Below are 15,070 nucleotides of genomic sequence, written 5' to 3'. Positions count from 1 at the left end.
AGTGTCTGTGGATACCTCTATGTGGGCCTGTAGCACATCATACAGTCTAGAGACTGACCCTTTTGGATGGGGTTTGACAAGGATCAGGCTATCTAATGTAGGATTATTTGGCTTAATGCCATACTGTGGGATATGTGTCCTTAAGACATTCCTGATTTGGAGGTATCTGGAAAAATATGTTGTTGGCATGTTAAACTTACCCTGTAATTGTTGAAATGAAGCTAACTGACCATCAATGTATAAGTTACCAATTGTTGTGAGCCCCTTCTCCCTCCACTGTGAAAACACCACATCATCCAATGCAGGGTGGAAGCATGATTCAGGAAAATCGGGCTGTCAATGTACAGTCGTGGCCAAAAGTTTTGAGAATGACACAAATATACATTTTCACAATGTCTGCTGCCTTAGATTGTATGATGGCAATTTGCATATACTCCAAAATGTTATGAAGAGTGATCAGATGAATTGCAATTCATTGCAAAGTCCCTATTTGCCATGCAAATGGACTGAATCCCCCAAAAACATTTCTGCTGCATTTCAGCCCTGCCACAAAAGGACCAGCTGACATCATGTCAGTGATTCTCTCGTTAACACAGGTGTGAGTGTTAACGAGGACAAGGCTGGAGATCACTCTGTCATGCTGATTGAGTTTGAATAACAGACTGGAAGCTTCAAAAGTAGGGTGGTGCTTGGAATCATTGTTCTTCCTCTGTCAACCATGGTTACCTGCAAGGAAACATGTGCCGTCATCATTGCTTTGCACAAAATGGGCTTCACAGGCAAGGATATTGCTGCCAGTAAGATTCCACCTAAATCAACCATTTATCGGATCATCAAGAACTTCAAGGAGAGAGGTTCAATTGTTGTGAAGAAGGCTTCAGGGCACCCAAGAAAGTCCAGCAAGCGCCAGGACCATCTCCTAAAGTTGATTCAGCTGCGGGATCGGGGCACCACCAGTACAGAGCTTGCTCAGGAATGGCAGCAGGCAGGTGTGAGTGCATCTGCACGCACAGTGAGGCAAAGACTTTTGGAGGATGGCCTGGTGTCAAGAAGGGCAGCAAAGAAGCCACTTCTCTCCAGGAAAAACATCAGGGACAGACTGATAATCTGCAAAAGGTACAGGGATTGGACTGCTGAGGAAGTCATTTTCTCTGATGAATCCCCTTTCCAATTGTTTGGGGCATCCGGAAAAAACTTGTCCGGAGAAGACAAGGTGAGCGCTACCATCAGTCCTGTGTCATGCCAACAGTAAAGCATCCTGAGACCATTCATGTGTGGTGTTGCCAACCTTGTGTCTACCTTCTTGCTTAGTGAGTTTATAGCAGCCAGTACGTCACTTTGAGTAGGTTATGTGGGGAACTCTTGGGAGCTAGTATCTTCAGCTAACTCCTCGTGCGTCGGCGATGTTGAAATTGGTTCGTTTTCTATCTCATTCAAATTATCTTGTTTAGCACCCCCTGTTTTTGTGCCTTTTCCCTTTGCCATATTGCCAGACAATGTTTGAAGTTATAGGTTTTATGAGGTTAAGATAAATATTAATTTGTTTCAAAATTGAGCGGAGCTCTAGCAAAGCACGTCTACTCGATAGCACGCTCTCTAGCGCCTCCGAAGTCATGGGTCTTAAAGAGACAGTGCACACTTTTATAAAAAGAAGAGATTGCTTTTTCTATGCAAATAGTGTTGATCAGTACAATAAAATAAGTCCCAGATGGAAGGGAAACAGATTGTCGTCTGTAGTCCAATGAAATCAGCCAAAACAAGCTCAATAACTCAATGCATGCACACACTCCTGTTGAATATGCATTTACCTGTATTGTGAATAGGCCTAGGCTACAGTACATCTTGATTTACCCAGTTTATCACTAGACTAGAGATTTACCATTCAAATTAATGATTACCATTATGTTATGTAGATACAATTTGTTTAAAAAAAAGTGAAAATAAAATAAAATTGATTGTATGATTATATAATTGATTTTCTCGAATGTATGCATATTTTTTATTTTATTTTGTATGATATTGAACTCAAAAGATATGTCTAGATCAACTGCTATTCTGTGACTTTGGCCAATACACCTTTTTTTTGCCATGGTATCGTTTTGGTATCGAGTATCGTGATGGTATCGTGTATCGCAATACTTAACCTTGTATTGGTATTGAAGTCAAAATTCTGGTATCGTGACAACACTATTCCCTACTGTACAGTATGCAGTGCACTACTTTTGATCAGGGCACATGAGCCTTTCTTGCTGCAGCTTTCTAGTCCCCTAATTGTGGAATCAGTAGCTCAGTTTCCATTCAATTGGCGACAGATTTTCACGGGAATGTTTTCAAAGTTTTCCTTCCAGAGATGTGTTTCCATCAAATTGAGTTGTTGCAGCTAAGAGGCTGTGCGTGATGAAGTAGTGCACATAAAACTACTATTTTGTTAAATTCCCATGTACCTCGAAATTCAAAAGGCACTCGCATATCCGAGCAATCTTTTTTGCAGGTGCATGGTAACAGTTGAACAAGACGAAGGAAAAAGGAAACCGCACACTGCTCTTGATAGTATCTGATCTTTAATAAACTTACGTATCGGCCTCACGGCCTTCGTCAGAGCTTATGTACCGAAAAAAAATGTTAAATGGGTGTCCATCGCATTTTCAACTCTACTGATGGTTTTCTCACAAAAAAATGTTACGTTATGTAGCGAGTGGGCACACTCTGGTATTGGCACGTGTGCTCTAGCCAGCAGCGCGCAGCAGATTATTTGTATTTGTCAAATGGTAGCCAAGCATCGATGATTCAGTCACCAGAATAAGACCCTCAATATTTATTGGAAAGGAGCAACAAGTTCATCACCTTGCACTTTCACCACCCTGTGAAGTTCTTCATAACTTATTTCATCTGTAGCCTAATAAACTACATGCTTCCCGATGAGTCGTAGAGGGAGGACCACATGTCAGCACGTGTCTCCAACTTTACTTCGATATGAGGTAAATATATCCATATTTGCGCATACATTTTCCTCTGACATTTCTCGCGTAATTAATTTTACCGACACAAAAGATCCCACCTTGTCTAGCGTATTTGGTTATGTCGACATTTGGAAAGTTTACTGAAAAATGTTCTGTTTCCATCAGGCCTGTCCTGAAATTTTTATCCGACATGTACTTTACTTGCATAAAAAGATTGGATGGAAACCTGGTTAGTGACACATTTTTTACCTGATAATTATCTTGGGTGCTAGGGTCTGGAAGTCTGCTCATGTGCTCCCTCTCCACAAAGATGGTGACCCCTCTGACTTGAATAATATTCACCTGATCTCTAGATTTTTTTAAATCAACACTCAACTTAGATATTTTCTTGCTTCAAAGTGTATTCTAAGTGTCTATCAGTCTGGTTTCATATCTGCTGCTTCTTTGGGGATAAATTACATTGTAAATTGCATGGACAAAAAGCTAACTTTCAGAAAGCATATTGATGAGTTAGTTAAGAAGTTAGGAATTAAAATGGACTTCCTTAATAGGAATAGGGCATGCCTTTCGTTAAATAGCAGAAAACAAATCATTCAGTCGACATTCATACCGGTTATAGATTATGGTGATATTGTGTATATGAATGCAGCTTCCACTGTGTTTGGACACAGTTTATCATAACGCACTACACTTTATTATGGGCGACAGGTTCTGTACACATCATTGCTTTCGTTTTCAGAAAGTAGTCTGGCCCTCTTTGAAGTCTCGTAGATCGATGCATTGCAATCTTTTTGTTTTTGAAGCCCTCTTGCATAAACTTCTGCTGTACCTTACTTCAGGGGTTCCCAAACTTTTTCACTCAGACCCCCCTTCCAGCATTGGCGAACATCCCGCGACCCCCCCCCCCCTGCCCGTGTGCACGCGCGCACATGCCACATTTATTTATATGGGCACAAGCACTGTTCATGACACACACTGTTCACACCCCTCTTGTTGGCTTCCCCACAGTTTGGGAACCTGTGCCTAACTTCATTGTTAACCTATAAACATACAAACTACCAAGGATTGCTAACTCTGAAGATCCCTTCGATATCCAATGAGTTAATTAAATCTGCTTTTAATTCTTTTGCACCATACTTGTGAAATCATTTCCTAAACTCTCTAAAATTAGAAGAGTTGGTGCCTGTAGAGCAATTCAGATGGCTGATTAGAATATTTTTTTTACTGAAGAATGTGTCTGTTTTATAGGATTTTGTTTCGCATTTTGATGCGAGCGTACAAAACATTAGTAGCACCTGCTCTTTCCATGACATAGACGTGCCAGGCGAACCCTGGTGAAAGCTATGATCCCTTATTTATGTAATTTGTTAAACCCACTTCAATCAGTGTAGATGAAGGGGAGGAGAGAGTTTAAATAAGGATTTTTAAGCCTTGAGACAATTGAGACATGGATTGTGTATGTACAGGGCATTCGGAAAGTATTCAAACCCCTTGACTTTTTCCACATTATATTAAGTTACAGCCTTATTCTAAAATTGATTAAATGTTTTTTTCCCCCTCATCAATCTACACACAATACCCCATATTGACAAAGCAAAAACAGGTTTTTAGACATTTTTGCTACAAACCCAAAAATACAAAAATAAACTGAAACATCACATATAAAATATTCAGAACCTTTACTCAGTACTTTGTTGAAGCACTGTTGGCAGCGATTAGAGCCTCGAGTCTTCTTGGGTATGAAGCTACAAGCTCAGCACACCTGTATTTGTTGAGTTTTTCCCATTCTTCTCTGCAGATCCTCTCAAGCACTCTCAGGCTGCACAGCTATTTTCAGGTTTCTCCAGAGATGTTCGATAGGGTTCAAATCCGGGCTCTGGCTGGGCCACTCACGGACATTCAGAGACTTGTCCCGAAGCCACTACTGTGTTGTTTTGGCTGTGTGCTTAGATTCGTTGTCCTGTTGGAAGGTGAACCTTCACCCCAGTCTCAGGTCCTGAGTGCTCTGGAGCAGGTTATCATCAAGGATCTCTCTGTTCTTTGCTCCGTTCATCTTTCCCTTGATCCTGACTAGTATCCCAGTCCCTGAAAAACGTCCCCACAGCATGATATTGCCACCAACATGCTTTACCATAGGGATGGTGCCAAGTTTCCTCCAGACGTGATGCTTGGCATTCAGGCCAAAGAGTTCAATCTTGGTTTCATCAGATCAGAAAATCTTGTTTCTCATTGTCCTTTAGGTGCTTTTTGGCACTCTCCAAGCTGGCTGTCACATGCCTTTTACCGAGGAGTGGCTTCCGTCTGGCCACTCTACCATAAAGGCCTGATTGGTGGAGTGCTGCATGGATGGTTGTCCTTCTGGAAGGTTCTCCCATCTCCACAGAGGAACTCTGGAGCTCTGTCAGAGTGACCATCGGGTTCTTGCTCACCTCTCTGACAAAGGCCCTTCTCCCCCGATTTCTCAGTTTGGTCGTGCAGCCAGTTCTAGGGAGAGTCTTGGTGGTTCCAAACTTTTCAACCATTTAAGAATGATGGAGGACACTGTTCTTAGGGACCTTCAATGCTGCAGAATGTTTTTGGTACCCTTCCCCAGATCTGTGCCTCAACACAATTCTGTCTCACAATTCCTTTGACCTCATGGCTTGGTTTTTGCTCTGACATGCACTGTCAACTGAGGGACCTTATATAGACAGGTGTGTGCCTTTCCAAATCATGTAAAATCAATGGAATTTGCCACAGGTGGACTCCAATCAAGTTGTAGAAACATCTAAAGGATGATTAATGGAAACAGGATGCACCTGAGCTCATTTTCGAGTCTCATAGCAATGGGTCTGAATATTGTATGTAAATAAGGTATTTCAGTTTTTATTTTCGCTTTGTCATTATGGGGTACTGTGTGTAGATTGATGAGGAAAACAAATATTTAATCCAGTTTAAGGCTGTAACGTACAAAATGTGGAAAAAGTCAAGGGGTCTGAATACGTTCCGAATGCAGCGTATGCCATTCAGAGGGTGAATGGGCAAGATAAATGATTTAAGTGCCTTTGAACGGGGTACGGTAGTAGGTGCTAGAAACACTGGTTTGAGTGCAGTTTCCCATGTGAATCAAGAATTGTCCACCACCCAAACGACATCCAGCCAACTTGACAAACTGTAGCAACAATGGGAGTCAACATGGGATAGCGTCCTGTAGATCCGTTTCAACACCTTGTAGAGTCCATGCCCCGACAAATTTAAGCTGTTCTAAGGGCCAAAAGGGCGAAACTCAATATTAGGAAGGTGTTCCTAATGTTTCGAACACTCAGTGAACATCATTTGTCAAGACACACATAGAGACTGCAGCAGCACTCAGATGTGAAGGACAGAGAAATTGGTATAAAAAGCTTTTTCCTCAACATTTTGTATTAAACTAAATCAAAGGTGGTGGGGTGTTGCAGCTCAATATTATGATGGTGTTTCTAATGTTTTGTTCACTCAGTTGATGTGTATATCGATGTGTACAGTGTTAGGTTCTAAACAAACAGTGTAAAAACTCAAACGGATGACTTGGAAAAGCTCAAACCAAGTTTATTCACCCACTGGGTCAAACACCTGCAAAGACATGTTTACACAAGCACATACAGTAGCAGTCAAAAGTGGACAACTCTACTCATTCAAGGGTTTTCCTTTATTTTTACTATTTTCTACATTATAGAATTATAGTGAGACATCAAAACTATGAAATAACACAAATGGAATCATGTAGTAACCAAAAAAGTGACTACATGTTAAACAAATCAAAATATATTTTAGATTCTTCAAAGTGTTCATCCTTTGCCTTGACAGCTTTGCACACTCTTGGCATTCTCTCAACCAGCTAGATGAGGAATGCTGTACCAACAGTCTTGAAGGAGTTCCTGCATATGCTGAACACTTGTTGGCTGCTTTTCCTTCGCTCAGCGGTCCAATTCATCCCAAACTATCTCAATTGGCTGTGACTGTGGAGGCCAGGTCATCTGATGCAGCACTCCATCACTCTCCTTACACAGCCTGGAAGTGTGTTGGGTCATTGTCCTGTTGAAAAACAAATGATAGTCCCAATAAGCGCAAACCAGATGGGATGGTGTATCGCTGCAGAATGTTGTGGTAGTCATGCTGGTTAAGTGGGTCTTGAATTCTATATAAATCAAACACAGTGTCACCAGTAAAGCACCATCACACCTTCTCCTCCATGCTTCACGGTGGAAACCACACATGCGGAGATCATCCATTCACCTACATCTGCATCTCACAAAAGGCGGCAGGTAGCCTGGTGGTTAGAGCGTTGGACTAGTAACTGAAAGGTTGCAAGCTCAAATCCCTGAGCTGACAAGGTAAAAAATCTGTCGTTCTGCCTCTGAACAAGGCAGTTAACCTACTGATCCTAGGCTGTCATTGAAAATAAGAATTTGTTCTTTACTGACTTGCCTAGTTAAATAAAGATAAAATAATTGAAGACAAGGTGGTTGGAACCAAAAATCTCAAATTTGGACTCATCAGACCAAAGGACAGATTTCCACTGGTCTAATGTCCATTGCGTGTGTTTCTTTGCCCAAGCTAGTCTCTTCTTATTATTGATGTCCTTTAGTTTCTTTGCAGCAATTCAACCATGAAGGCCTGATTCACACTGTCTCCTCTGAACAGTTGATGTTGAGATGTGTCTGTTATTTGGGCTGCAATCTGAGGTGCAGTTAACTCGAATTAATTTATCCTCTGCAGCAGAGGTAACTCTGGGTCTTCCTTTCCTTTGGCCGTCCTCATGAGAGCCAGTTTCATCATAGCGCTTGATGGTTTCTGCGACTGCACTTGAAGTTCTTGAAATGTTCCTTGTTGACTGACCTTCATGTCTTAAAGTAATGATGTGCTGTACTGTCATTTCTCTTTGCTTATTTGAGCTGTTGTTGCCATAATATGAACTTGGTCTTTTACTAAATAGGGTTATCTTCTGTATACCCCCCCACCTTGTCACAACACAACTGATTGGCTCGGACACATTAAAAAGGAAAGAAATTCCACAAATTAACTTTTAACAAGACACACCTGAAATGAATTCCAGGTGACTACCTAATGAAGCTGGCTGAGAGAATGCCAAGAGTGTGCAAAGCTGTCGTCAAGGCAAAGGATTAACACTTTTAAGAATCTAAAATCTAAAATATATTTTGATTAGTTTAACACTTTTTTGGCTACTACATGATTCTATATGTGTTATTTCATAGTTTTGATGTTTCCACTTTAATTTACAATGCAGAAAATAGTACAAATAAAGAAACACCCTTGAATGAGTAGGTGTGTCCAAACTTTTGACTGGTGCTGTATATTTGTACCCTCCTACTAGGTAGAGTCAAGTCCTTGCACATGTAGACAGCCAATACATCTCTGTTGCTAGTCATGATCTTAATTTGTTCCTCTCACTGGTGTAGTCATGGCCCGGCCTCCTGCTAGAACATTTGTGTGCATGTAAGTCTATGTGTGTTCCATGTCACTTCATCTGACCTGACCTCGGGCGGAATTCCTCACTCCTCCCTTATCCACGGCTGTCCTACATTATAAGTGACTGAAACCAGACTGTTGCCCTTTGCCTCCCTCCATAGGATCCATGAGATTTAAGAATAACATGTTTGACAGAATGTAAACTTTTTGCCTCCCCCCATTGTCTCACTCAGTAACTTTCCATACACCTAATTTTTATCCACCCTCCATTGACCCCAACATATACAGTCATTATGCATGTCAAGTAATCAATAAGTTCTAGTATGGTAACATGAATAAGTGTATTTCAAGATAAAATACAACAATAGTGTATATTGGTGTGTATTGATGTGTATGTATTATACAGGGATCATCTGTAAAAAAGACATTGGTCTCAGCATGACTCCCTGTCAAATTAAAGGTTGAATAAATAGGGCTCTGATCAAAAGTAATGCACTCTATAGGGAATAGGGTGCCATTTGGGACACAACCATGAGTGGCGCAGCAGTCTAAGGCACTGCATCTCAGTGCAGGAGGTGTCAGTATAGTACCTGGTTTGAATCCAGGCTGTATCACATCCGGCTGTGATTGGGAGTCCCACAGGGCGGCACACAATTGGCCAAGCATCGTCCGGATTTAGCCAGAGTTGGCCATCATTGTAAATAAGAATTTGTTCTAAACGTACCCAAATCTAACTGCCTGTAGCTCAGGACCTGGAGCAAGAATATGCATATTCTTGAGACCATTTGAAAGGAAATACTTTGAAGTTTGTGGAAATGTGAAATTAATGTAGGAGAATAAAACACATTAGATCTGGTAAAAGATGCAAGAGAAAGGCCATAATGCATTATTCCAGCCCAGGCACAATTTAGATTTTGGCCACTAGATGGCAGCAGTGTATGTGCAAAGTTTTAGACTGATCCAATGAACCTGTTCAAAACTTTGTATCGATACTGCCCAAATGTGCATAATTGGTTTATTAATACATTTTCAAGTTCATAATTGTGCACTCTGCTCAAACAATAGCATGATATTCTTTCACTGTAATAGCTACTGTAAATTGGACAGTGCAGTTAGATTAACAAGAATTTAAACTTTATGCCCATGTCAGATATTTCTATGTCCTGGGATTTTTGTTTGTTACTTACAACCTCATGCTAATCACATATTCTGTGCACTGCAAGTGATATCACATTTCTATTGTTGCACTTTTTGATTTATACAGTGAAAGAGTAACGGTACAATCTTTCCCTTTACCCCTCTCTCATATTCTCATTCATTTTCATCTGCTTTTTCATCCTATAATGTGCATATTTTCCCCTCTTCCTCTTTACCATAATCCATCACTCTACTTTCATCTAGGCCTGTACTTTCTTCCATTTCTATGTCCTTTGGATGCTTTTTCTTTCTCTCTCTTTTCTCCATAACTGTCATCCCTGTCTCAACCCCCCCCACTGACCATGTTCTCTGTTCTTCTCCAGGAGGATGAGTCCAATGCTGTTGGAGCTGACCCCAGAGACCATGCCCACATCAGGAAGTTTCTCAGCCAGCGCCACAAGAAGTTGCCATGGAAACCTGAGGTAAGTTCACAGGATAGGATTTAGTGTTTGGTCTCTCTGCAGTATTTGAATCCGCTCTGAGACCAGGTCCCTTATTAACAAAACATGTCAGTGTAGGAGTGCTGATCTAGAATCAGGTGCCGCCTACCCCAGTGATATACATTTTTATGATCTAAATGTAAAAAAACTGATCAGAAATCTGTCTCCCTCTCTTAGTATCTGAGAAACTTATCTGAATAACAAACCTGAAATGAATCCTCTTAAAGACTTGGCTAAGCCACACACCTGGATTGAAATCAGCCGTTTCCAGCTACAATAGTCATTTACAACATTAACAATGTCTACACTGAATTTCTGATAAATTTTATATTATTTTAATGGACAAAACATGAGCTTTTCTTTCAAAAACAAGGACATTTCTAAGTGACCCCAAACTTTTGAACGGTAGTGTATATACTGTGCATTTGGAAAGTATTCAGACGCCTTCCCTTTTCCACATTTAGTTATGTTACAGCATTATTCTAAAAAACTAATCTCATTAGTGTACCCATAATGACGAAGCGAAAACAGGTGTTTTGAAATTGCTGCAAATATATATATATATATATAAGTACATTTGGCAGCGACGACAGGCACTGTACCCTTTGAAAAAATGATTTTATTCAAGAAAATGAATCACAAGTAATGATAGGTCAGCAAATAATTTGTACTATAGGTATTTTTTACATTGTAATTCAAGAGAAGATGTTTTCTCTCCATGTTGTCCTTTTTTAGTGGGCCCTGGTCAAAATAGGAAATAGGGGGCCATTTGGTTTGCAGACTTAAACTGTCATTTCCTCACATTAGAGCCTGAGTAGTGAAAATATACTCTCCATCTATTTTGCATTAGCTTGTGGATGAGGACGTTTCTCCAAAACCATTTTTTCACCTTCTAAAATGTCACCTTAGACATGAGCACTAGAAGGTACTCTAATTTCCAAGCTGTAAGCAGTTCAGACAAGCACGGACACACACGGACACGCATGTACGCACTTATACGCACACACATACAGACATCTAACTGCTATAACAATAGGGAACAGAAGGCAGGCCAATTAAGCAGAGAAAGTGTGATAAGAAGAGCCGTGCTTGATGTGTAACCTGCTCAGCACAGTGTAATGAACTCTGTCCGCGGAGGCCCTGTGTGTCTCAGAGGACCTAATGCAAAGCACATCTGTGAACTGGTCAAGCGAGAAGACAACCCGACCAATTTAGCCTTTATTATTTCAATGGCTCTCTGCCTCTTTAGTGTCAGTTTTGTGCATGTTTGTGTGTGTGTGTGTGTGTGTGTGTGTGTGTGTGTGTGTGTGTGTGTGTGTGTGTGTGTGTGTGTGTGTGTGTGTGTGTGTGTGTGTGTGTGTGTGTGTGTGTGTGTGTGTGTGTGTCAGACAAGGACATTCAAGGGTGTGTGATGGAATGTACTTAAGCAAGTCTCCACGTCTCAGAAAGTTTACTCATCACGTGATCCACCTTCGCTACCCTTTGATCAAGACACACGTCAACACCCTACTTCCTCCACAAAAGGCAACAATTAAAATATGCCAGGATGCAGTGGGTTCGATACAGTACGGGGAGACACTGTAAAATCTGTATAGTTATTCCACCTATGTTCTCCAAGGCTGTTCGTTCTTCAGTTATTCCACTATTGTTCCCTCAGGGTATCCAAAATAGTGTTCAGCATGCAGAGTGAGTCCACAGAACAGGGATGGGTGTGTAGAGCAGGCATATGGACACAGCTATGGACTTAGAAGAGTGTTACTGACCATTCGGAAATATGTGTATGGTTCCACCTCGTAAGTAAACATAGGATGAATCAGGGTCACCAGAAGAAAAAACCATGTGGCGAGCTGCCAATTTCCCCCCATCACTTTCGAATCAGGTGGGGCAACGTCCCACCCCTTTTTATTTAGTCTAATACAAAATAATGAGACAAAATCTTTAAAAAGAGGGGCAAAGTGCCATTTTTTTTTTTACCAATTTGCCTCATGATTTGTCAACTCACACACAATTTCTCTGTCCTTCACTTCTGAGTGCTGCTGCAGGCTCTATGTGTGTCTTGAGGAATGCTGTACACTGAGTGTTCAAAACATTAGGAACACCTTCCTAATATTTAGTTGCACCCCCTTTTGCCCTTAGAACAGCTTAAATTTGTCCGGGCATGGTCTCCACAAGGTTTCGAAAGCATTACACAGTTTGGCTGGCCCATGGTGACTCCAATGTGTCCCACAATCATGTCAAGTTTGCTGGATGACCTTTGGGTAGTGTACCGTTCTTAATAACACAGTAAACTGTTGAGCGTTAAAAAAACAGCAGCATTGCAATTCTTGACAGACTCAAACCTGACACCTAATTCCGTACCTCATTCAAAGGCCTTGCCCATTCACCTTCAAAATTGCACACATACACAATTACATTTACATTTGAGTAATTTAGCAGATGCTCTTATCTAGAGCGACATACATTAGTGAGTGCATACATCTGTCATACTTTTTCGTATTAGTTCCCCTTCGGGAATCAAACCAACAACCCTGGCGTTGCAAGCACCATACTTTAGAAACTGAGAAACACGGGACCCAATCCACGTCTCAACTGTTTCCCCATTCATCTACACTGATTAAAGTGGATTTAACAGGTGACATCAATGAGGAATCATAGCGTTCACCTGGATTCACCTGGTCAGTCTATGTCATGGAAAGCGCAGGTGTTCCTAATGTGTTCCTAATCAGATTCCCAGAACTCCACCCCCACCTCTGTGTCATGTTTTTTTTAAACTATCCCATGTGGCTGCACTTCTCATCCTGGGACTGTCCTGTTTCTCAGACCCTTTTCAGGTGTCCCAACTTTTCTTTCTACAAAAAAGGTAATTTTATCAGCATGACGCATCAATTAATTTAGGCTACTTGAATGTAGACCCAGTGACAATAGCCGAATGTCATAACACTTTTGGTGTTTTGTAACCGATGGTTCACTTTCCATTCATCAATTGGCGTGACAAAAATGCTCAGGAAGTCTACTTTTTGAAGTTATGTATTTGACAATCCTGATTGTGTTCACGCCAAATTAAAAGGTAACACTTTTTTTTTATTTTTTACATTAAATTACGTCTTTACTATTAGGCCCATAATAAATAGAAAATGCTACCGCGTGCACACATAGGCCCCACGGAAAAAATTGAGACCCCCGAATGTCACGGTATAATGTGCACTCTGGCCCGGAAACCCAACTTGTATTTTTACTTAAGTACTTTACACATTTGCTGCTCAGTAATGATCAATTAGCTAATATAGCAACTATTGAATTTGAAGCAGGGGAATTTCTATCAGAACCAAAATGAATCGAATTTCTTGAAATTTTCCAGTATTGACTGATCTTCATGTCTTAAAGTGATGATGGACTGTCATTTATCTTTGCTTATTTGAGCTGTTCTTGGCATGATATGGACTTGGTATTTTACCAAATAGGTCTATCTTCTGTATACCCCCACCTACCTTGTCACAACACAACCAATTGGCTCAAACACATTAAAAAGGACAGAAATTCCACAAATGTACTTTTAACAAGGCACAGCTGTTAATTGAAATGCATTCCAGGTGACTACCTCCATAAGCTGGTTGAGAGAATTCCAAGAGTGTGCAAAGCTGTCATCAAGGCAAAGGGTGGCTACTTTGAAGAATCTCAAAAATAGAATATATTTTGATTTGTTTAACACTTTTTTGGTTACTACATGATTCCATATGTGTTATTTAGAGTTTGATGTCTTCACTATTATTCTACAATGTAGAAAATAGTACAAATAATGAAAAACCCTTGAATGAGTAGGTGTTCTAAAACCTCTGAGGGGCACCAGACCTGTGTGTGTGTGTGTGTGTGTGTGTGTGTGTGTGTGTGTGTGTGTGTGTGTGTGTGTGTGTGTGTGTGTGTGTGTGTGTGTGTGTGTGTGTGTGTGTGTGTGTGTGTGTGTGTGTGTGTGTGTGTGTGTGTGTGTGTGTGTGTGTGTGTGTGTGAGAGAGACAGAGAAAGACAGAGAGTCAGAGAAGTTAGAGAAGTTAGATAGTGTGTGTTCTTGACCAGGAGTCAGGAGTGCGTTGGACTGGAGTGGGTAGAGGCAGGTTTAAGTGAATCTAGTTGGAGTGACTACCAGCAAACTGGGTACATTCCCAAAACATTAGCTAAGAATCCCATTAAGTTAAGATCTAACAATAGGTGCCCTTCCTTGCTAGTTATTGCAAAACCTTTCTGATCTGTTTTAATCTGTGCTTGAAATTCACTGCTCGACTGAAGGATCTTACTTATGTGTGGGGTGTGAGGTAGTCATTCAAAAATCATGTTAAACACTATTATTGCACACAGAGTCCATGCAACTTAGTATGTGACTTGTTAAGCACATTTTTACTCCTGAACTTATTTAGGCAGGTAGCCTAGTGGTTAGAGCGTTGGACCTGTAACCGAAAGGTTTCTAGATTGAATCCTCGAACTGACAAGGTATAAATCTGTCGTTCTGCCCCTGAACAAGGCACTTAACCCACTGTTCCTAGGCCATCATTGTAAATAAGAATGTGTTCTTAACTGACTTGCCTCGTTAAATAAAAATGAAATACATTTTAAAAGGCTTGCCATAACAAAGGGTTTGAATACTTAGTGACATTTTAGCTTTTCCTTTTTTTATGAATTTGTAAACATTTTGAAAAACATAATTCCACTTTGACATTATGGGGTTTTTATTGTGTGTAGGCCAGTGACACAAAATATCATTTTATTCCATTTTAATTTCAGGCTGTAAAACAAAAATTTGGGGAAAAGTCAAAGGGTGTGAATAGGCACTGTAGGTAGGAAATACATTTCAACTCATGATATCTACCAGTAAATGCTAAGGCAGCAATAGGTATGCAAACCAGGTATTTCAAAAGTTTAGTCTGAAGTCTTGGTTCAATTTCTGCGATGTGATATTCAGTTATGAATATTAAATGTTGACCGCAAACTCTGCCATCATATGTGCGTCGCTGTACATTGTAGCCTGCAGTAGGC

At 40.6% G+C, this 15,070-nt stretch overlaps 1 protein-coding gene across 1 annotated transcript in view; it reads left to right on the top strand.

Annotated features, from left to right (window-relative positions):
* Nucleotides 1–15,070, top strand: part of b4galnt4a (beta-1,4-N-acetyl-galactosaminyl transferase 4a) — a 449,845-nt gene that overhangs the window by 264,209 nt on the left and 170,566 nt on the right. Inside the window, exon 3 of the mRNA XM_071326839.1 lies at nt 9,929–10,027. Coding sequence (XP_071182940.1) covers nt 9,929–10,027 — 99 coding nt within the window. The remainder of the gene's footprint in view (nt 1–9,928; nt 10,028–15,070) is intronic.

The sequence above is a fragment of the Salvelinus alpinus genome, chromosome 9, assembly GCF_045679555.1.
Source record: "Salvelinus alpinus chromosome 9, SLU_Salpinus.1, whole genome shotgun sequence".
Classification (NCBI taxonomy): domain Eukaryota; kingdom Metazoa; phylum Chordata; class Actinopteri; order Salmoniformes; family Salmonidae; genus Salvelinus; species Salvelinus alpinus.
The sequence above is the reverse complement of the archived record's forward strand: the minus strand, read 5'-3'. Positions and strand labels throughout refer to the sequence as shown.